The following is a 24,860-nucleotide window of genomic DNA, read 5'->3' on the forward strand; positions in this document are numbered from 1 at the left end:
CTATCAGCTGGAAGTAGTTACAGCCAAGATCATTGACACACCTACTGTCATTCCTATATTTCCTTACTGCTTTAGATATGGGGGAGACAATTATTATTGGTCTAACGAAATACAGGCACATACACCAAACAGTTGAACAAAACTGGACATATGGAAACTATACAAATCAGACCAGAATTAAATAAAAATATGTAAATGATCACAGTAAAAAAAATTGCCTGACTAGATTGTGAGATGGAGAGGGGATCCTAACCCTTCCTATCCATTCTAATTTATGCCATCCTGTAGGCTTGGCTTGACATACAAGATCTATGCATGATAAAATGAGACCACCCACACTATTTTCAAGTGAGGTGAGAGAAAGCTATGGAAATCAGTAAAAGATTAGGATGGTTCAAAAGATAAGTAAAAATGTTCTACCATAAATATTATTTATATTAACTCAAAAACTATATTTGCCCTGTGCCGTATAAAATGACCCTACCGCATCGACCCCCACCAAAAAGAAAAAAAATGGTCTCACAATACATGCCTAGTCCACCATCCACTTCCTGCCAACCAGCACATCTCATGTGAGTGAGGAGAGGGAAATAAAGTAATGAAGATGTCATATCATTGTAAAAATACCCCATGAATCATAACAGCCTGAATTGCAGTTTAGGAGAAAATATGGAGCAGAAGAGCCACTGAAGAAAATAGAAGACTCGGAAGTCAAATCCCTGTAAGTGAAGAACCACAAAACTGAGTCTCAGGAGTCAAGGTAGCTCTCCTATGTAATGAATGCACTGCAAGGGGAATCACATCACCAAGAAAATGCACAAGCCTTGCACCTGAAGCTTAAAACCTTACCTATGCATGTGTGACAGGTATGTAGTTCCGAGCAGACTCCTTAACCTGTCTGCCATAACAATCAGAATGCAGGAACCATCCATGGATACAGCACTAAGTGTAGCTGGACGCATGCAAAAGAAACTTCCCACCAATGAAAAATGACTGCTTTAAAGATAGCACAGGAGTTCCCCTGGTAAAATTATATAGTAAAGAGGAATTTATGATCCTTAGTTGAGTGGAAGCCTCCTAAGAAAATATAAAACTATGCATAACCAGGAAATCTGTTGGAGCCTACATTGGGGAGTGAATTTTATGATTCAAAAGAGGACAGTGCTATATAGCAAGTACAAGAACTTTGGTCTTCTCTTTCCTAATCACAATAGACCATGACAAAAGTTACAGGGTATAAGTCAGATGCAGCAACTCGGGAAGAGGTCACAAAGGCAAGGGTTGCTGCAGACTATCATCCAAGTCCCAGCCACTCCACTCCCTTGAGCAGACAGACTTTGTTCACATTCCAACAAGAGGGACAGCAATGCATGCAACCTTGTTCAAAGTGCCAGGAACATGTATACAGACCAAAGCAAAGGACATGGACCATGAACAAGCTGCCCCATCAAACAAAGGAAAGATACTTGTGAAGTGATGGTTGAGTGGGATGTGCAAGTGTGCATCCCTAAGGTCTATTGAAGCAAGTGTGTTACCTCTGTGGACAGGCTCTACAGTCTCATCCAAAAGGAGGTCAAGCGAAGAAACTTAAGCTAGTCAAGATCTATAATCGGCCACCACATACTAAGGTGTCCAAGCACTTGTGAGCGACATCTCTAAGGTATGACAAGGTACTGCAATGTTGTCTGGTAGAGACAAACACCTGAATAACTGAGGCTGCTGAACACCAACAATGGAGCAATGCCCTCATCTTCACGAGCCTTGCCTTGGCTATAGAGCAGTCACCCGCCAGAACAAGGCTTGTGTTCTGGGGTACCCCCTTGTGCCTGACAGTAATATTAAACCATCACCAACAATCTGGGTGTAAATATTCAGTGCTGTGAAGGTAGTGGAGCAAAGCTCTCACTGAACACAGCAACATCTAATAATAAAATGTCTCGAACTAAAACTTCTGACAAAAGAAATGCATTTTAATTTTGATATATTGTACTAGGGCTTCCTCCATATTTATCAAATACAACCAAAGTGACCTTGTGTCATGTGCTCATAGTTTTGTAGATTTACTTTTACAGAATCCAACCCCAACAGTCCTTTTTGACCCATCACTTTCTGAAATAGTATAAGTATTCTGCTTTTAAATTATACCAGAATGAATACCATAGCATGAACAAGACTTTACAAACAGCAAACAAGGAAGAGTATTGGTAAAATTATTTCTGGTTATGTAACAAACTCAAAGGCATAGTTAAGAAAGACTGACATTTACCCTGAGTTACTTGCTATATGCTTTTGAAGAGTTTAGAGCATGAAGTTTTTAACTTAGTATATACTAAGGTCTATACACAGTGGCTCATATGCAACAAATTCAGTGATATTGTTAATAAGAGTTATGAAAATTTAATTTGAATGACTTATTTTCAGATAGTTAAGATGCTGTTATTCCTTATGGAATTATTGTCATCCTCTTCCTGACCATTGACCAGAATGGCCTAACATTGTTCCTGCTATAGCAGTTACTCTCATTTTTTTACTTGCTGTTTGTATGACAACATAGTTGTTGTAATATAATGGGTTGGAGTGAAGGTATTGAATTACTAACTAATTGTAGGTCCTGGTCCTCATACTTTCATAATATATTTGTTAACATTTCCTCTTTCTCAAGTCTTCTAAGTATTTAATGTTTTTTGATGGTCAAATATACTCTTGGTATGTTTCAGTTTTCTCCTTTTAATTCACATGTATATTTCCTCCTCTTTCCAACAAGTTTTCCTTATACACATTTGACAACGGGCTGTAGCCAAACGTACATATTACTGTATTGGTGATTTATCATGATTTTTACTTCAAAAAGCAAGAGTGATACTTACATTTTTTTTCTTTTTACAGAGGATGATCCACCCATGATGCCAGTGTCTGTTGAATTAAATGAATAAGCATAAACATAGTAAGAGAGGATTGGAGTCGAAGGGATGTATTACTGATCATGTTAAATTCTGTATGCTACTATAATTGTATTTCATTATGGAATACTTGCATAAGCTGGGAGTGAAGTGGAATGTGCATCATGCTGAAAAGTAATAAAAAATGGGAGTATATTAATATAATGTATATTGTTTAAAGCCTTAAAAGTTTTATATTGGTAAGAGGATCAATCCATCTGAATACAGGAATTTGTTTTGCCACTACTGTAGTGTAAAATTCTATCTAGTTTTCCATTTTTCCCCTTTTAAAGTATTTGAATAAATCTTTTACATATTGCTTTTGCAAGCTATATATGTCATACAATGATTTTGGAAAGTATCATTGCTGAAAGAGAGATCCTGTCTCCTATTGCTGCTGCTTTCTTCTCTTCTCTTCTCTTCTCTTCTCTCTCCAGTGATTTTGAAAAGTATCATCACTGAAACAGAAACATTTCCTCATAAAGTTCCAACTTCATCACTACACCTTGACACAATGGTTATGCCGTCCATGATGGGGAATCCTCTATTATCTGCAGTCAGTGGTTCTTTCTAGAATTTTTTTTTTCCTTTTTATCAAGGAGTTTTCTGGTGCTGTACGCATTTCCAAATTGCTAATGTATTTTGCTCAAAAACTAGTAATTATTTTTTTTAAATTACATGCGTTGTTCACAACAGAATGCAGAAAGTATTCTTAAGTTTTTTGTTTGTTTTTTCAATCCCTTAAAATTTTGAGCTTCATTTTGGTATGGTGTAAGTACTACTCTGTGGTATGAGGTTGCTGTTTACAAATTCTGTTTGGTAAATGTTATACTGTACTTTGCCTACTGTTGTGATCTGTCTTGTGATCGTTGCAGGAATATTAGAAACCTCTGAATAGCTTAACATGTCATCAATTATTTAAGAATGCTGATATCAACTTTTATTCTTAGTCTTAAAACATTAGTTATAAGATTGGTTTTTAAAAAGGTGACCAAACCATTAGTTATAAGATTTGTTTTTAAAAAGGTGACCATGGCTAGTCATTATGACTTAGTATTTTTGTTATTTGCTTTGCTTAATGGTAAGGTTTGATGTTTCGTAAGAAAGAAGAAAATTCAAGCAGTGTATATGGCTTAAACATCTAAAATTTTCATTACCTGGAGGAATATTTCTTAAGTGATGAGATTTTATTCAATTCATAATGTCATATATTGGCAACCATGCCATTCTCTATTTGTATACATAAATTTATTGCTATAAATATATTTTTATTTCAAATTTTAAAATGGTTTATAAATTCAAGGAAAAATACATGTATAAAGGAGACCAGATTTGCAATAAAATCTTTGCTCATGCCTGGCATGTTGGCAAAAAAAAAAAAAATCCACTATATCTAGAACAGTTTTAGTTTAATCCAGTCCAATTGCATTATATGATCAATGCTTTTGCACTGGACTACTAACCTCCTCATATATTGTGAAGGTGCTTAATTCAGATAGAGCACCCCTACCCTTAAACTTCAAGAACGGTTGAGGGTATATCTCAACATTCCTAACACCATGCGAGTACAATAACATTAGGGTGTCACAAAACAAATATCTTTTATCGTGTTAGGTTTCCAGCTTAGTAAAAGAAAATAAATATGGAAAAATTTTCCTAGGTACCCAATTCCACCTAAATTTTACAAGTATGTACATTTGATTACAATAATTATTGTAGCAGAATCAAAGTGATGCAATGCAAGGGGTAAGAAAATAAGTGATCTTGGGGCATGCATTACGTGTGTAAATGAATATCATAAAGGATACCCATGAAATTATATTTATATATGAAATGCACACACTAACACAATTCATTACCATAGCACAATCTCAGTAGATCATAGACCTTTCAGAGACAATAGTTGACACACAAACAAGATGATAAAAATTCAAATCCTTAAATACACACTTATTATCTTCATCACTCACGATGCCAAAATGCATTCACCCCAACTTATCTCAAATTTGAGTCTCCAAATAGCATTACATAGCTATCTCATCCCGATCAGTTTAGGGCCCTAAATCAGCATTTCATTGTGTAACCATCACTGAAAGTTTGATCAGTTACTGCAAGATTGTACTGTTTAGTTGTATAATGCTTAGACAGGACGAGCGTAAAAAATTAACTACAAAAAGACCTAATTTCAACTTGAGTACAAAATTTTGGTAATGAATTTATCTACCTCAAGAATTATGCAATGCATAACCATTCAGGAGTAATCCAAGCCCCTTGATTATGATATACAGATTACAACCCAAGTTACTCAAGAATCCCCATATAGGTTGGTGGTGCACTGACCCTGTCAAGGAAAATGTTAAAAGCTACATACACCACTTGGAACAGTTAAAAGTATTTGTTTAGCTTAAAGCAGTCAGCTCTCCATCAACTTCCAATATTCCTCTTGAAAACCTGACAGGGTACTACTAATATTCAGGTACAGAATATGAAAATGCAGGGTTTTAAGTTAGGTGGTTTAACTGTACTGTATGTTTACTATTTATATCTGCCTACAAGGTATATCATAATACAGCAGGCAAGATGTTTTCGTTACAGCACCAACACAAGAAAAATGAGGAAACAAAAATTAAAGAAACTCATAATATATGAAAAAAGTAAGCATTATTTAGGATTAGAGGTAGGAACCTTAATCACTTGGGTTACTCAACACTTAAAAGCCCTGTAGCATTCAAATCTATTGAAAGAATTGAAAAGCATTACTTGTTTTAGTGGAGAACCTGAGTTCAGATAGTGTAGAGATTTTTAATACAGTAATAAAAAGACAAAGCGTTAGTTGATAACGACTGCTGGTTTCCCCCAAAAGTACTATGGCTTAAAAAGTAAGGTGGTGTTTCCTAAATGTGTAATTGAAATAAAAATATATTTTACTAAGGTATCCTAAAAAATCTTGTGTTAAATCATAAGCAGAAAATTATGAAAATGGAAATTTGTTTGGAATAATTTGAATAAAAGCATTGAGCAGCAACTGGCAGTCATCAAAACATGGGAAAATAATCTACCTGTTCATAATTGTTAGATTTTCCTTCACCTTATTTGGCTCATTTAAGATAAACTAAATATTCTCATGTTACAGCTTGAGTCATGATTTACTTTAAAAGTTACTTATCTTGGACAAAGAAGAATGTCAAGTAGTATAGAAAAATTCATCATTTTTATATTGGTGCATACCTTACTAAGCATTATACTAGTTTTTCTTTAAATTCAGATTCTCAGTTCATATTGGGTTACTAGTTTTATCCATGAGGTGACATATCGGGTGAAAAGGAAGGTGAAGGCTAACATTCACAGGTGCAATTCTTCATAAAATTGAAAAGACAACCAATTTTCCTCCACAAATTTTGGAAACATGCTAGCTAATTAATCAACTAGCAAACTGTTCACTCCTTTGGTCTTGAAGTGGCAGTGCTTGCCAACATCAGTACTATCAAATAGGTACACATACTAAAGTAAAGAACCATGCATACAGACATGCATTCTATCACAAGCACTTGTAACTTAAAAGGCAGCTTTCAAACGCAGCAAATGTTTTCTTATTAATGAAAAGGTTAAATTCTTGCTCCTTGACTAAAGAACTAATTGATCAGTATTTTATGTTTTCTCTAGAAGTAAATCCATTAATATTTTTAAGGATTGTTGACTAGTCAGTAGAGGCTCCCCATTTGGCAAGATGTGTCAAGGACAGTCAATGTGTTACATAATGCTTCAGTACTAAACTGCATTTCTTAACTATATGGTGGTTATTTTCAAAGAATGAGATCAATTACAGAAAATGATCCTATAATGTGTTTCTTCTAAAATTTCAACATTCCAATAGCTTTTAACTCTTGTTTATGAGACTTCTAAACTCTTTTATTTGCTCACATCTATATTTGGTACTTTCAGTGTCTTTGATACCCAGGTTTAGAAAATCAATCTTTGTGTAGTTGACTGAAATCTGTGTTACCTTCTCAGCTAGAATTTTTGGAGCATAATCCTTATTTTCATCATTTTTCAAAAGTCGGTTTTCAATATTTTCACCAAAATTTATCACATGCTCAAACCGATGTTCAATAGTCACTAGTTGACTGCTATTTACTTTGTCTTGTAAAACTGTGTAGTACAGTCCAATGTTATTCATATATTCTTATCACAATTATATTATGTAATCACTCTTCGTTACAATTGATTTGGAAGCTAATTTTTTCTCATTTTAATTCATTGGGTCTTAACATATACAGAATAAATTAAAATGCCAAAACAAAGAATTATTGCATTTTTATTTACTCAGTATAAATATTATGACCTGTTTTAGAAAAGTGAGTGTTTTATTCATACACTAGAAAATTTTTCTTATACTATATTGCCCAAAAGAGTAGTGTTAGTAGAGAACAGTCCCATCTGGTCATAAAAATCCTCACATCGGTCATTGAACTCCCCAGACATAATGCAGTCACCCTACAAGTAATACGAATTGTGTTCCCCTCTCTCTCACAACATATAACTTTTTTTATTACTACTGTACATTACTTTTCCCCTCTCTCTCACAACATATAACTTTATTTATTACTACTGTACTTTACTTTTCCCCTCTCTCTCACAACATATAACTTTTTTTATTACTACTGTACTTAAAAGTAAAATACATCCATTCATGGACCCTAGGAATACCTTATGAACTATTAATTTACTGATTATGTGATCCCATATTGCCTCTGCTAAGTAGTAGTACAAGGGGAAAAGAAATTTTTATCAATATGTACAGTAGATAATTTATACTACATAAATTTACAAAACTATTCTCAACTAACACAATGTGGGCAATACAGCATAAGTAAAAATATGGTTGTGTATGTAAAATAATTTCTTGTAGTCAACCTTTCTGTTGTTTTAATACTGTGTACTAGATGGAGACCTATCTTTGGAATTTAATTTGACCAAAATGGCAGAGGCACTTCTTTGTACCACAATTTCTTTTTTTATTTGAAGAGTTACTTTTACTTAAAATGGTAGCAATTTCATTTACTTTTGACATGTTACCTTGTGCAATAAAATACGGAATAGAAAAGTATCCATATAAAAGATTTCAATACTTCACAGACTTTAAGTTTACATTCAGTACCACGTGTATGCGCTGGTATTTTTCCTAGTGGACCTAACTTTTTTGGAACTACATGCAGTATATATGAATTTCTGGGGGGTTTTAAATTCAGAATGTACAGGGTAATTATTTTATTTTCTTCTACTCTACTAGGGATATATTGCCATTAGCAGTTATAAAATAAAAATAAAATGAAAAGGAGTAACAACAGTGGCCCACTAGGAATTAGGAATAAGTTCAAAGTGTGAGGTTGATATATTTTTATTTTGGAATTGTACGAGTATGTATGAACCGTTTGTGTTGGTATTTTATATAAAGATTTATACATTTTGCCATGTTCATTACCAGGTGTACTGAACATACAAGCACAAACTGAGTTTTGTGCGATTCTTCGGCTTTCAAGTAAAGCATTAGGGCAATTTATATCTTTAAAAGTGTTTTCCCTCCTAGTTAAAGAGCTGCCACAGTTAAAGTAATACCATATGAGGGTATTTTGTTTTAGTTGATTGCAAGCAAAGACAACTTTTATACCTGTTGCACATCCTGCTCTTGCAAAGCTGCAAGATAATTAAAAGTTCCATGTTAGCTGGTGACTTAATTTGAAGTCTAATACACTTTATTTACCCATACGTATTACAAAGTTTAAAGTAGTAGGTGGTAGTGTTCTAATGAAATGATGCATACCTTATCCTTCTCCCTTCTCATCCCATTCTTAGTACTGTACTCAACAAAAACATGACTACTGTATGGTTGTAAATGTTAAAGTTCTGTATTAAAAAGAGAAATGGTTATGAGAAATGATTTGTTGTCAAATACTTATATTTACATTTTATAAAGGTTTCATTAACAGAGTTTTAATATGACAGGAAAAAAATCGAATTATTATTTGCCCAAAACATCAATTATTTCCCTAAGTCAATATGAGAAATGGTCAAGCATTTTTCTATGTACAAAGAATAGCATATTTTGTGTAGATTTTAGTGAGGACTCATTGGGAAAGGCTATTAGGGATGGTACAGGAATCTGAATTGGTTTTCCCCTCCAAAAGCAAAATTTACACGTTGAATGAGTCAAAATACAAGAGAAAAGTCATCTCTGGTATCAATTTTCTTCCTGAAGATAATGCCATTGGTAAATATTTTTGCTTATAATTTATTATTGTAGATTTTACATGTAGCTATAGATCGAATACTAAGATAATGAGCAAATTTTTGTCGTAATAATTCAGCTATATTTCATACATGTAGTGTTGCTGGCAAGTAACTGACCCTAGGATTGTGCTGGTTTTATCAACTAAGTGTACAGAGAGTGTATTTGAGCCTGGCAAAAATCTTTGTAATTTGATATTGCAACTCCCAAAGAAGTAGTAGGTACGTATATACTTTCTATTCAAAGCAAAAGTGTGTATTTTTGTCTCATATATGTGAATATTTTGATATTTCTTTCACTGTAATCTTTAGTGCTTTTGATTTATAGAAAAAGACAAGTTTAGAGATTGCATACGGTGTTTCACTCAATGCTTAAACATATGCAGTTATCTACATGCTTTTGAAATGTTGAAAAGATATTTTGTTCCAATCAAACTTTTCCAGTGATTCACAGACTTGAAAAATCTCTTATAATTAAGTTACTGAGTTTATTTCATAGACGTAGCTTATTCTTTTTGTACCAAATTGTATAGTTGCTGGTATAAATGTGTACATTTTAAATTAAAACATTTTTTATGGCTAGTTACATTTGTATCCTTATGAACTCCTGACGAGACCTCAACTAGTTAATAAAAAGGTGAACAGAATTGAAAAATATTTTAACCAGACTACTCACTGTAGTCAGACTTTAACTCTTTATGAACTAGGAAGACCTCGACCAGTTACGAGACCTAATAGTACTGTACTCTTCTTAAAAAAATGCTGTATGACAGGTGAACTGAACTGATAAATGTTCAACCAAGAGATTTCCATTTAACCTAGTCACAAAATGATCACCCATAGATTTTTAACTTCACCATTCACAGCCTGACCCTGATGACTGGGTCGTGGCCAGGAATCCATCCCGACATAAGACACCATTGTCCCTGCGCTCCAAAACTCAGAAACCACCTAGCAAGAAAACGGCAGGGAAGGATGGACCCTTGCACCATTTGTCCCCATGTGAAATGTAGGGGCTTATCTCAATCCTGAGCAAAAATATCGTTGGGCTACTCTCTCCCTGTGCTTCAGTTGAAAACCCAGCTCACCGTATCGTGCATTCTACTATATCTGGAACTCCCCTGCCTGTGGATCCTGTGCAGGCTGAACTGAAGAGATATTTTCATATTGTGCGATTTGTGAGTATACCACAGTCTTGGGGAAGTATCCATGTCAACTTATCCACACTTTTGTTTTCAACAGAGTCAAAAGTTATGTAGGGTTAGATTATGTTACTATATAACATTATCACTAGCTATCACTCTTCAGCCAAGAAGTTTAGCCTAAGTAAACACTTCTAACAACGTAATTTCACATTCATCAGAATCAAATTAAATTGCAAGAGTTGTGCTGGTTTTCATTCATGGGTTGTGGCCAGCAAAAACACAAACCAAAGCTGTATACAACTGAGATTATGCCCCAGTTGGGTCTGCCTTTTTAATAAGGGGCTCCATAACTATTTTCTGCCCATGTAGATGGAGGAGTTTGTTGTGCTAGGGTGTTGGAAAATCAGCCCATCTGGGATGTTTGCAAAACTTCTACTTGAGCCAGGCATATGTTTTATTTGACAAACTGAGTTCCTTATCAAAACAGGAATTTTCTCTAAAGAATGATGGGCCATGAGACAGTACTAATGGATTACGGTTAGCTGTACGAATAATGTAGTGTTTTCCCTGTCTAAGAACCCAGTTTACTAATGCGAACTCCAGATGCAAAAGCAGTCAAGAAGATCACATTTTGCAGCATATATGTTGTATAGGGCCCAGCGAATTGAGGGGTTGAGAGAAGCCTAAGTACTACCTCATTCAGGGACCCAGGAATGGGAGGCCTTGCAGGAGCGGGTCAATGCACAAGACTTGTGAAAGGAAGTAAAAATTTATGTTGGAACCAACTCCGAATCCATAAAGCAAGGGTTCCAGCAATGCTGCCTTGTATGTCATAATTGTTACAACAGCAAAGCACTTTTTTTTTTTTTTTTTTTTTGACTTTTTTTTTTTTTTTTTTTTTTCCAAAAGATATATATACTACAAGGATTTTTTTTTTCCAAAAGATATATATATACTACAAGGAAATTAGAAGTTTTTCAACAGATCTCAATTAGGCTATGTTCTAATCATATTATGCATACCTACAGATCATTATTCACCAAAATATGTTATGTTAAAAAAAAAAAAAAAAAAAAATTCACTGGGACGTAACTGACTTAACCCTATGTACTTTAGCTAGCTTCATAATTTGGATCTTCCATGATGACCAAATATGATCTTGGAGCACTTATACACGCACCAATTCTAGGTGCATCCTCTCATAACAACGACCAAAAGAATAAAAGGCAGTTTGTCTGACAACAGGGCATTGCTGCCACGATGGTGGTTAAGACAAGGAAGAGCCAAGGCATTTGCCATAGACAAGGGAAAGCGTATTCTTGTTTTGAACTCCTATACACTATCAGTGTTAACATGCACTTGCTATATACTGGTCAGGGCCAACAAAAAGAGAATTCTTTGAAACTGGTTGGTCCTTTGAGGACGAACAGAGGCTACGCTATTAAAAATATATCTCGAGCAGCATATAAGTAGTAGGTATGCATCTATGTCTGATTATGTTACATTAAAAACATATACTGGGCAAATACTCTTTACCTACTTATGTTACAACATTAAACTTTCTTGGGCAGCATTTAGGTACATCTTACAATTAGGGTAAACGACCAAATGGCCATCACTTCACTCGAAATGACCACTTTTTTTTCACTCGACATTTAACTGGTGAAACAACTTCAAAGATTAAGTTTCAATCTTTTGAAAGGTATGCTTCAAGATGTAATTGTATTGTTGTCTCACCAATTAAATATCGAATGAAAAAAAGGGGTCGTTTAGAGTGAAATGGTGGCCCTTTGGTCGTTTACCGTTACGATAAAAAAAATCATTTTGGGTAGAATTTGTCTGATTAGGTCCAGTATATATTGGGAAACAATATAAGAAATCTGGGGGAGAAGAATTGTCAGATTGGGTCTACATACAACAAAAACTTATTTTGGGCAGAACTTACATTACTACATCTTTGCCTGATTGTTACGGTACCTAAACCTTTATCTTTGCAGAATTTACGTCTTTGATCAGGCCTAGGCTAGAGCTATTACAAAAGAAATCTGTCTTTGGCAAAAACTACGTCTTTGTATGATTATGTCACATTAAAAATTTATATATTAAGCAGAATTTACAAGGGTCTTAAGTAATTGGTATAAAAGTTACACATACCCTTCATGATATCATGTTAATGCGGAATCGGGCATTGGACACAGCTGCTTTAGGGCCCAAATAGCCCCTTACCCGCTCCCCCCCAGTAAAGATGTGAGGTTGATAATAATAGACCGACAATAAACAACGCTAAATCCTTCATTAGCAACGCTAAAAAGTCGGACACTCCATTTCCAAGATTATAATCTTGCCGAGTAATTACTTACAAAACACCGCTAAGGGAAATTAAAATTGTTATATAATTACCTTCTGCTCCTGTCTTTGCCAACCTCGATTTCTTCCAAATTACGCGGCTATTTGGACGTTATCTTGATTATTCCTTCTGTATGTTTTCACGTAATGGAAGCTGTTTACGAGTGACGTCTTGGGGTTCCGGAGTGATACACAAGGGTTCTTTATTCTTTGCAGGTTCTGGTACGACTTGAGTGTTGACAGCTTATTATCCAGGTGACCCCCACCAATTCCTTAGCACCCTCATGACCCCATCTCTATTATCAAATCAAATATTAAGAGTGTTTGAATTTGCATCATAACATACAACCAGGTCTAACGTAAGACCGCTTATTGCAGCACAGCAATTTATATTCACAAAACGATGCGACACAAGTATAGCTAGATCATTAAATGCTTCGACACTTTCACTTGTTGGATCATCCATCCATTGATCTACCTAATTAAATTACACTGGTTGGATCATCCATCCATAGATTAATTATTGATTAATTAAAGTCACCACAGATCAGGAACACAAACTTTATCAAATCCGTAAGCTGACCAACTTGCAAAGTCTGCGGTCAACTCCCCAGAGCCTACAAGATGCCTACTACCATATCGGGATCTGTATCCTCTAGTAGGTCAGAGAATTAAAAAAATGTTGGCAGTCCCAGTGGGAGGATATTTTAACTAATCAAAAAATGCGTAGTATCGCGTCATCAGTCTCGATCCTTGGTCATATCCGAATATGCCAAGGAGACAAGAAACGATGTTGTGCAGATTGAGGATTGGACATAAAGACTCACACGTGGGTTCTTGATGTCTCGTGAAAATCCACCGTTTTGCGAGAACTGTACTGTGCCCTTGACTGTGAAACATTTGTTGACTGAATGTCCCAGATTCGGGAATTTGAGACAGGTTCCTGTCTTGGGGTCGTGACAGAGTAGGCAATTTTATCCTAACTACAATTCTAGGGAGGGATTGTAATATAGGCAAGTTATATAAATTTATGGGGGAGGCAGGCCTCCTCAACCAAATTTAAATTATACATAGATCGTCTATGTAAGAACTTTTATATATGAACAAAATTTTTATATACATATATTTATAGATATTTGTATATGAAATTTATTTAAAATTTAATTTATTTCGGTGCCAATTACCCAGATGTTGTGACACCAGATTTAATAGACACAATCAATCAATCACTCTATCTCAAACCTGTCAGGCAGTTTCAGACCAAACTCATCTTCCCTTCGGAACGTGAAGGAAACTATGCGTAGTGGGGACAATTCAGAAAGCTTGGCAGTTTCATTGTCTTCCGGCCATGTCTCAGCAGTGGCAAAAATGTCGATTCAATTTTCACTTTATCTGCTTACGGAAGCAGAGATAGTAGTAAAAAACAAACACTTACACACAAACGGGGAATAAAGCTCTACACTACACCCTTCGCTTGAGGTGTAGACTACATTCTTGCAAAGTGTAGTGTGCCCGGAACTGTGTTTGGTGAGCGATCGTTTATGAACCTGGCAAGGGCTCTTGCTCTTCAGTAGCCACTTTTTTATATATAAAAAATGAGCAGTTTACCTGCTTACAGAAGCAGAGATTTACGAGTTTCTCAAAATTCTACAGGTCCGTAACATCTAAGGCATATTTTTGCATATTTACATATGTTCCCCGTTTATTCTCTTTGTAAAATTTATGTTACTGTAAGCAGATAAACTGCTAATTTTTTCATTGTTTTCCATTATTCAATCTTGACTTTGTGATATGCAGTGAATTGGGACCCCTAAATTTAGGACTATGACTTTTATAGAATGTATTTTACACACCTTGCTCTCTCTCTCTCTCTCTCTCTCTCTCTCTCTCTCGTCTCTCTCTTCTCCTCTCTCTCTCTCTCTCTCTGCTCTCTCTATATATCATATATCTAGATATATAATATATATATATATATATATATAATATATATATATATATATATATAATATGCATGTTTGTCTGCGAGCTTTTCAGCCTATTCCTTTCATGCCCCGTTACCACTTGCACCAGAATTATAAGTTTGTAACAAATTTCAGTAGTTTGGTTTAAATTGAAAAAAAAAAAAAAGGTAGCGACCCTTCGTCAACCCTCTTTTACATGCATGAATATGATACAACTAACCTGTCACGTGTTTTCCCTATTCTATAATAAAAGTCGGTAAGAAAAGACACTTTGTTGCCCAAACATTCGTCACAGGAAATGCTTGCAGACCAATAGAAAACAACAAGGGACATTACTGAAACCATTACAACATGGTTGTCAGTCAGAAAATTTTATGACATGGAGGGCACTTCAGAAACACAACGCAACGAACGGTGCATAAAACTTGCACAATGTCCCTAAATATGTAGTGTGTGTGTGTGTGTGTGTGTGTGTGTGTGTGTGTGTGTGTGCGTGTGTGTGTGTGCGTGTAACCACGCTACGACTGAATGTGGTACTACGGCTCATCAAAATTTAATCCATCAGAAATCACGGAATAGTATCCAAATAATTTTCATGTTAGCTCATGGCCTAGAATACTACTATAAGTACTATCCAACAGAGATTGTTCATTAGAGAGCCTACAACTCCCTTCTAATGAATATTGAAGGGGTAACAGGCCTTGACTCTTCCCAGTCAACAAAGACATTACCAAAGCTCGCACTGCATCACATCTCCACAACTTCATGATTCTACTATGACCTGCAATATTCGCTACGATCTTGCGACGGGCTACGATCACATCCCATTACAGGTGTCATTCAGGACCCCATCCCTCCCTACTGTGAACCCCCTAACTGACCGGCCACCAGCGGTAAAATGGGATTTTAAAAACCAACAGAAAACCAGATACTTTAGGGCGACCACGGAAACCAGGTTGCGGTCAATAGTTCAACCGGCAGACGCCTTACTTTGTACTAACAAATTGTAGAAATGACCACTACAGGAGGGATCTGAATGAATTCTATTCGAACACAATCTCCCCTATGCTTGCTTCGGGCAGGGCTGCTTATAGATTTCGTCAAGGTAATTCTCGTAATATACTTGGATGGAATGACTTGGTTAAAGATCTGTATACATACTCACGAGAAATGTTTTTACTGTGGAGGCAAAATGGTAGCCCGAGGGAAGGACACACCGCATTACTAATGAGACAAGCGAGATCGCAGTTCAAACTTGCTCTTAAGCACTGCAGATTAAAATGAAAAACAACTAAGAGCCGATGCAATGTCTAGAAACTTAGAATCTGGTAATTATCCTCGTCTTTGGAAAGATATCCAGTCCTTAAATCCCAAAACTAAAAAGCTTTCACAGAGAGTAGGGGAAGCAGTCGGAGACGAGGCTATCGCAAGTATGTGGGGCGATCACTTTAGCAATATCCTGAATTGCATAAATGATCAAGATTCCCGGAGGGAGGTAGATAAACTGACAACATTCAATTTCATTTTGCAGACCGTATTACGCCAGGTAACATCAGCGATGCCATAAACAGCCTACTTAATAATAAATCGCCCGGCTGTGATGGCCTTCCCGCAGAGCCTTTAAAACTCTGCCATCCGATAATTTACATTTTGCTAGCTGCCCTATTCAGTGAGTGCATAAGTCACCAGTTTCTCCAAACTCCCTACTCTTAGTTCACTCGATACCATTAATCAAAAACAAGCTAAAGGATGCAGCTGACCCTGGCAACTACCGGCCGATTGTTCGAAGATACTTGAGTCGGTTCTTCTAGTGAGACTTCTCCCCTTTCTACATACCACTGACAACCAGTTCGGGTTTAAAGCAAACCACTCAACCGACACCTGCATCTACATATTGAAAGAATTGCTGAACTACTACCTATCATCAGCCTATCCTGTTTCCCGTTGTTTTGTGGATGTGAGAAAAGCATTTGACAGAAACTACCTGAAGCTCTTCCTGAATCTGCATAAAAGAGGCACACCCCTATATCTAATTAGCATTTTACATTGCTGGCCCTCCACACAGCAATTCTGTGTCAAATGGGGTAACGTCTTATCGTACACCTTCGGCTCCCTAAACGGGCTTCGGCAACGGGGCATTCTCTCTCCATATTTGTTTGATACGAAGATGCCTTGAATGTCAAATTGAACTCACTCCCAATCGGATGCACTGTCAATGAAACAACTATAAACAACCTCTGTTACGCCGATGATATAGTTCTGATTTCCCCATCAGCACAAGGTCTCCAACGACTCATCGACACTTGCCGCCAATATGCAGAGGAATTTGATATAATTTATAACGAAACCAAGACCCAGTGCATGTCGCTGCTCCCGAGATCGCTTGAGCATATTGCAGAACCACAAATTTTCCTCGGAAACCATCGGCGGGAATTTGGGCACGAATTTCTGTATTTGGGTCACATTATCACCGACGACCTAAAAGATACGGTGGACATTGAACAGAGGCGTCGTAAGATATGTGCAACTGGCAACATGATTGCAAAGAGGTTTGCCCTCTGTCACCGAGACGTGAAACTGCTGCTCTTCCGATCGTACTGCTACAGTATCTATTGGTGTTCCCTCTGGACGAATTATACCCGAGAGACCATGAGACGCATCACTGTTGTGCACAATGACATTTTGAGACGCCTCACAAACACTACCCGTTACCACTCCGCCACACAGATGTTCATAGAAAACCATCTGGACAATTTAAAAATCATTGTAAGGCGAACAATGTCCAGTCTGGTAACCCGAGTGAGAAACAGCAGCAACTCGCTCATACAAAGCATCCTAAGGAGTGAAGAAAGATCTAAATTGTGGAAAAGATGGAAAATGAGGCCTTAGTCCCCTAAAGGACTTAATCCCTGTATTGGCAAGATGTCATCTGCAGATTCCGTCATTATTATTATATTTATTGCTGACATTTTACTTTTTCATTATTGCTGTGAATACTATAAAATTAAAGTTTTTTTTTACATTCAATTTTCGTATTTAGCTCTCTGGACCTGACTACTGTAACCACCTAAGGTCTCTAGTTGAAATTTAAGTTATATAATATGTGCACTAACTATTATAACTCTCAATGCATTTTTTTTCTCACCAATATTATTACTGTTATTACCAGTGTTATGATTACTATTTATCTTTTATACTACCTCAGCTATTTTGTGAATAAGTGCCCATTATTAAATTTTTTTATTATGTTGTCTCATGTATCTAGATAGTGTATGTTACTGTCTGTATTTTGTATATTCCATGTATATGGCCCTGAGCTGAAATAAAGGATATTAATTATTATTATTATTATTATTATTATTATTATTATTATTTGAAGGTAGGAGACCCTCTCTCAAACATGTTTTGTTAAAGATGAGGCAGCATCAGTGGAATTGATTTTATATATGGTCTTTTCAATTCTTCTTATTATTCTCTTCTCATCAGGGCTGATATTTGCTAATAGCTGGCCGATGTTGATATCTTGGTTAAAGAAATGTTTTCTAAAAATGCTAATTTATTGATATGATAACAAAAGTGGCGTATGGTCGCCGTAGGGTTAACAAATCTTGGTCTGAGATTTGTTAACCCTACGGCGACCATACGCCACTTTTGTTATCATATCAATAAATTAGTATTTTTAGAAAACATTTCTTTAACCAAGATATGAACATTGGCCAGCTATTAGCAAATATCAGCCCTGATGAGAAGAGAATAATAAGAAGAATTGAAAAGACCATATATAAAATCAATCCCACTGATGCTGCCATTTTCTTTAACAAAATGTTATTATTATTATTATTATTATTATTATTATTATTATTATTATTATTATTATTATTATTATTATTATTATTATTATTATTATATAAAATACTTTATACACACGAGTTTGGTGCAAGCGGCACGGTGATGGGCTGAAGGTCATCAGAGTAGGTATTGTCCAGTTTCTTAATTCTTGCGTAAAATACAGCACGGTGAGACAAGTCAAGATATCGATGTACGGATGTAAGGCATGTCGCGACAACACAATTAGCAACATTCTCCGGATGTTATGAGCGTTTAAGTCGAAACTGGATAACGAAATTTTCGCAACCATTTTCAAGTTCAACTTGATAACTGTATGGGTTTGGTCTGTGAAGGTCAAAAGGTTCGAATGTACTACTGGTCTAGGCTACATCAAAGGAATGTAATTATTTCAGCACAGATCCGTGACACATGAAAGATCTTATATCTTTTGAATAATTCTGTTAAAAAGAAACCTTATTTGACGTATATGTATGTATCTTATCCATAAATCTGCCTAGTTCACTCGATTTTTCTTCTTCCATTCTGGACAACGAAAAATGGGCTTATGGACGCTGGACTGACAATTTCAAGCTAAAGTTCAATGCTAGCAAACTTGCAACATACCTCACGCGTTTCGTATGAGCGGCAATGAGTTGCATTGTAATGAGATCCAAATACCAGTGAAGAGTAACCATACCATGATTATAATTAGGTCTAAACTTGGTAAGCGATTATGATCATGTGGAAAATTAATTTACGGGAGCGAACGTCATATATTAATTCATCGGTGACATGGAAGGTCATCGTTGCTTGAGGCGAATAGAGTCACAAAACAAACAGAAACTTCAGTGCCTGAAGTTTTCCGGAACCATATGAATGTGCCCAACTTTACTGAGAATTGGAAAGCACAAGACTAACCAGGTCCTCCAGATTTCTGGAAGTCCATATTTTCTGTGACTATCGTTTTCATTGAACTGTACTTACAAAGTAATAAATAATTATTGTTTTTTGTTAAGTCAAAGTATATAACATAACAACAAATAAAGTAATATGCATGTTATTGTTAACATAATAAATGAATCAATCAATAAAACTGAAGACATGTTCTTGAATTTCAGTGCAAACTTTCAACATTATAAGTAAAATTCTGTTAACCAAATTTGAATAACATCTATAATCGGGTAGAATGGCATAGACCGCATACCCAATTTTTCTTCTTAATATAACTGAAATAACATTTTCGACTATTTCATCTTGTATATACCTATATATGGAATGACATTTATAGAAGGAAAGGTCCAGTTTTGGGAATAACGACCCCTCCCCCATAAAAAAAAAAAAAAAAAAAAAAAACTGTAGGTACGAGCATGCTATACCACTAAAAATATTCCAGTTGAAAGATACAATTCGTCTGAAAACTTGAATCATCAGACTCTATGCTTCTAGAACTGAAGCATCTGTCAGCCTCAACAGAAACGAAACATGGAATACTGAGAAGCGACGCTATCAGTGAGGTAGGCCTATAAATCTCAGCATCGGCTTTAGTCAAATCAAGCCTTGACCTGACTAACAGAGATCTTGTATCATGCATCCAGGTCACCTTTACCTGTGTATTGGTAACATTCCAATATGAACTTTTGGCTACAAAGACTTTCAGAAGCATTTCAAGCACTGTACTATACATGCCAGGATTAATCACTCTGTTAATCCTGCTACGTGCCATCCTATAGGCCTGGATCTCTCTAGCAATACTTCAAAGAAGTGTATGAATTGAAAATAAGAAGCAACAACGTGAAAGTATGCCTGATCAGAATGTGGTCATTCTCCTTTCCGTCGTACCTATGTTAAAGCAAGGCTGGGATTTCCAAATTGACCGTTTGGATTTTACCAGTTCCATTTCATACGAACGCCGTTCATCGGCACAGTATGAATAGTCTCTTATTTTGAGTCTACGAGTCATACGAGGACAGGAAGTAGGATTCTTTGGTTTTTCCGTATTCGATTTTTCATGTTTCCATTCCTATAAACGCTAACTGTTCGTGTTGCCTAACATACACCGATGCACAAAATATGCAAGTCATCGATCACATACCTAACAGAGGAGAGAAATCTCATCGTTGCCACGACTAAGGTTAAAATTTAATTGCCTCCAAAGTTCTTCGTAATTTTGCAAGGATTTATAGGATTATTCACATAAATAACATGTTCTTAAGTAAAATGTCAAATTCAGTCGATGCAGAGGTTTAAAAAAATTGAAGATGAAAATATGGAGGATCTTGGTCCCGAATAAAGCAGTTATTACCGCCGAATAGTACCACCTGAGAGGAAAGCGGTTACATGAACACCGGAAACCAAAACCAGGTGGAAAACCCCAAAAGGTTGGATCTATTGATGACGATCATAAACCTGGCGTCGCAATTGCCATGGTCACCTACGCCGAAAATGATTTACCCGGCATTCTTAAAAGATAAAATAAATACGATTTTTTTTTTTCAGCCAACATCCACTGACACAAGCTCATCATTCATATAACACTGGAAATGTTTCCGCCATTTATAACCGTTTAATTGTATTTGGAAAATGTAATGATTAAGTTTCTACAAACGAAGGAGAATTCTCGACTCCAGACAATTAGTTGATTGTACTGGTCTTATGCCAGCGAGGACTCTCTCCTAGAGCAGCCAGTAACTTCATAGTGAAAAGAGAGAGAGAGAGAGAGAGAGAGAGAGAGAGAGAGAGAGAGAGAGAGAGAGAGAGAGAGACTTTTACTTTGAACCATTCACAGAAAGTGAAATACTTTGTGGTTCGTATCGTCTGGTTGGGACGAGCTCTTAATTAGTTTAGTCTAAGATCAGCTTAGTTGTACCAAATTAGAAACTAATACCTTGAGGGCTTCAAAAGTAGGTGTGTGTGTGTGTGTGTGTGTGTGTGTGTGTGTGTGTGTGTGTGTGTGTGTGTGATATAACGCTAAACAGGTTCAGGGTGTGTGACATTGTAGTCATTGAAATCCCGTCAATAGTATTTCCGTTTACGTCAAGAAAATACTCAGACATAATCAGGAAAAAATCCTCGTAACCAAGTATTTTACGTCTAACTTAATCTTTTCTTTGTATTTGAATCGGATGGGTCTTCATTGGGCAGCGGAGTGGGCACCTATATAAGGCGGGGCGGTGCAGCTGGCCCTCAGTAAGATTTGCAGTTTAGACCGAGTTGGTTGAAAGTTGAAACAAGCTAGAAAGAAGCAACAAAGGTTAGTATTCATTCGTTAAAAAAAAGGCTTTGTTTCTTTACCGTTTGAAATCGTTTGATTCTCTTACGAATAAGAATGAACCAATCATTCAGACACTTGGTTTTACGTCATTAACTTTTAATCCTTTCTGTAAAGTTTAAGTTAATTTTAGTCTTGTATTGATTTTTACTTGTTATATTAAGAATCCTACTTTTATTTAATGTTCATATGTGTATGTTTTTATATCACAACAGATTGAAGATACACACTGTATGTGCGAAACGCCTCTAATTAATGTTCTTCCATCTTATGTGGTTGTCTGCGGTTTCTTGAATGGTTGTATGCGATATGCCTGCATAGCCTATATATATATATATATATATATATATATATATATATATATATATATATATATATATATATATATATATATATATATAATATATATTATACAGTCGATTCGAAGCAAGATGGGTGTGTGTAACCTCTATTCTAATTTCATTTTATTACAGACAGGAGGCATAATGAACGCTGCATCGTACTGCCTGTTAGTGCTGGCTCTGTTTGGAGTCAGCTGTACATCCTATACGCCCACGGGAGGATATATATCCCGTCGTCAGGTGACGGAATCATGTCCTCCCAGGCTGCCCTTGTCTAAGGTGAGTCTTATAATACGGACTCCATCTATTTCTTAATCGCTTTCTGAAAAAAATGGACCGAATTTTAGTTTACCTAGATATTCTGTTTCAAATTATCCAATCACTGCGATACACGTTATTGTCATTTCCAGAGTTTCTGATCTAGTTGAGCAGCTATTTGGGTATATTTCAATTGATCTCTTTACCGTATCTAATCATACACTTTTTCCTTCCCGTAGATTATGCTGAACCAGTCAAACTACATCCAATACGTCCACTACTTAACGCCGATTCCTGATGTTAAGAGCTTTACCATACAATACTGGTTTAATCTAATCAATACGGCAAGGACTTCCACGCCATTTGATTATACACGTAAGTCATGTGTTTTAAAAGAGAAGTTGGTTTTGATTCAGCTGGCCTTATGCTAGCACGTATCATTGCAACAGTGGCGGCTAATATTAGAACTGTTGTGAACCTCAGGAGAAATCTTAGCAAAAGGTTCGTAGCATAAAAGAAAGAAAACTGGAAAGGATAAATTGGATGCCTATTATTATTATTGTCGTAACATTGTTAAGAAATTCACAATCTCGCGAAGAACAATCTGTGTCAAAAATCCAGACTTTCGAACACCGTCCTCATCAGTGTCGACGTTAAAATGTTAAAATATTCAAGTCAACACTGATGAGGACGGTTTTCGAAAGTCTACGTTTGCTTAATTGTGGATTTTCGACACATTATTGGAACAGCCAAACAAGCGGCATAGTCAAAATTTTTATGCTATTGGGACGTTTCGGCTTAAACACATCGAGCCATTTTCGACCTAAAATAGAGGCAGAACACCAAAACTTAAAATTTTTTACTATAGTAGATTCACATCAACTGTGCATTTGGCGCTAGGCCAGTCCCTTACGACGCTCCTGATTAGCTGTTGGTTATCAAGAGCCAATCGGGAGCGTCGTAAGGGACTGGCCTAGACGCCAAATGCACGGTTGATGTGAATTTACTATAGTAAAGTACAAACGAAAAGAAAAGTCACATTTCTCTTTCCAGGGAGAGGCCCATCCAACAGCACCATCAGGATACAACTGGTGAAAGGTCAGCCACAGAGATGGGTCCTTTACATCAACGAGGTTTTGGTCAGCGACGTAGTGTCTCCCCCTGTCAGATCCGGTCAGTGGCACTTCATGGTCCACTCATGGAACTCCTGGACAGGAACCTGGAGCATTTACATGGACGGCGTCCTCTTAGGAACAGGCGCATCTCCCCAGGTAAGGATTATCTACGTTGTTGTTTGTTTCTAGATTTGGCTAGGCTTTATGCCAGCACGGGCACTTGCGTGCTGCTAGAGCTGCTCGCCAGTGAAGAGGTGCTTTTAAGGTCTGGTATAAACCTATTAATGAACCTATTATGTCAGGTCTTTAAGGCGTAGAAATCACAGTTTCGATGTTACTTCAAACAGATTCCAGAGAGGCATTGAAAAGAACTTTCTCTTTAAAACAGAGATGTAGTATTCTGTATCATCTTTCTGTGTTTTATCTCTGTGTAAAAATTTGGACGTGGCATTCCCTATCCTATCCAACCAACCTTCGCCCCCTAAAAAAAATCAAAGAAGGATATACACTATGGCGTTTAGTTTTATTATTTTGATGCAGACCTTTTTAAATTATCTAATTACAATGCCTGCACTTAAGTTATGAACAGTAGCATGCAGGTTCTAATGAAACTTGAACAATTTCGAAAATTACCTGTTCTGCGCATCGTGGGAAACACCAAGTTATCCTAAATTTTTTCCATATCTATTGGTGATACATATTTGAGAGCACAACATCTCCTTAGGGTTAATGTTCTTGCAATACATAATACGTTTTATTTCCTGAAATGCAGGGAACTGGTCTAGTCGTACAGGGAGGCGGAGAGGCTTACTCTGGGCAGCGCCAGAACACTGGTGACGGCATGGACAGGGGCGAGGGTCTAGAAGGATGGATGTCCCTCTTCCAGATGTCGATCCGTCCTTTACTGAACCCGACCTCGGTAGAAACCTTGAGGATAGTTGCCCAGCTTGGTTCAAGCTGCAACGGCTTGTACAGCGGCGATCTCATTAGCTGGACCGCCACACCAAGGAAGGATTACGGCGGGGTTCAAGAGACACCGGCCCGCCCTCTGTGTGGGAACTTCTAGACCTAGAGACTTTTTTTAACTTCAGTCCTGCCTTTAAGATGTTTGTTTGTGATATTTATTTTATTTAACTTCACGGTGTTAAGACAAGTGATGTGCATGGTTGATCCAAGTATGTCCGGTTTCGCAGAAGTGGTAGAGGAATGTCTTTCGAAACTAAGCAAGAAGAAAGTTAAAAGATATAAGATAAGATGATGTTCACTTAAGAAACCTATGCACTGAGAAGACGGCGTGAAACACAGTTGATGTGTAAAATTAACATTCCAACAACTCTTGTACTTGTTGAACAGTTGTAGACATTTTTGGGGACA

General features: G+C 36.5%; 2 protein-coding genes across 2 annotated transcripts in view; both read left to right on the forward strand.

Annotated features, from left to right (window-relative positions):
- LOC135202248 (uncharacterized) overlaps nucleotides 1–3,355 on the forward strand; it is a 224,928-nt gene extending 221,573 nt beyond the window's left edge. The window contains 1 exon segment of the mRNA XM_064231528.1: nucleotides 2,887–3,355. Within this exon segment, the coding sequence (XP_064087598.1) occupies nucleotides 2,887–2,933 (47 nt within the window). The 3' untranslated portion in view covers nucleotides 2,934–3,355.
- Nucleotides 3,356–21,615: 18,260 nt separating this feature from the next.
- Nucleotides 21,616–24,860, forward strand: LOC135202249 (sushi, von Willebrand factor type A, EGF and pentraxin domain-containing protein 1-like). The gene is made up of 5 exons (XM_064231529.1): nucleotides 21,616–21,754; nucleotides 22,246–22,392; nucleotides 22,611–22,746; nucleotides 23,425–23,642; nucleotides 24,259–24,860. The coding sequence occupies exons 2-5, from the start codon at nucleotides 22,258–22,260 to the stop codon at nucleotides 24,550–24,552; spliced, it is 783 nt and encodes a 260-aa protein (XP_064087599.1). The 5' UTR covers nucleotides 21,616–21,754; nucleotides 22,246–22,257; the 3' UTR covers nucleotides 24,553–24,860.

The sequence above is a fragment of the Macrobrachium nipponense genome, chromosome 30 (assembly GCF_015104395.2).
Source record: "Macrobrachium nipponense isolate FS-2020 chromosome 30, ASM1510439v2, whole genome shotgun sequence".
NCBI lineage: Eukaryota > Metazoa > Arthropoda > Malacostraca > Decapoda > Palaemonidae > Macrobrachium > Macrobrachium nipponense.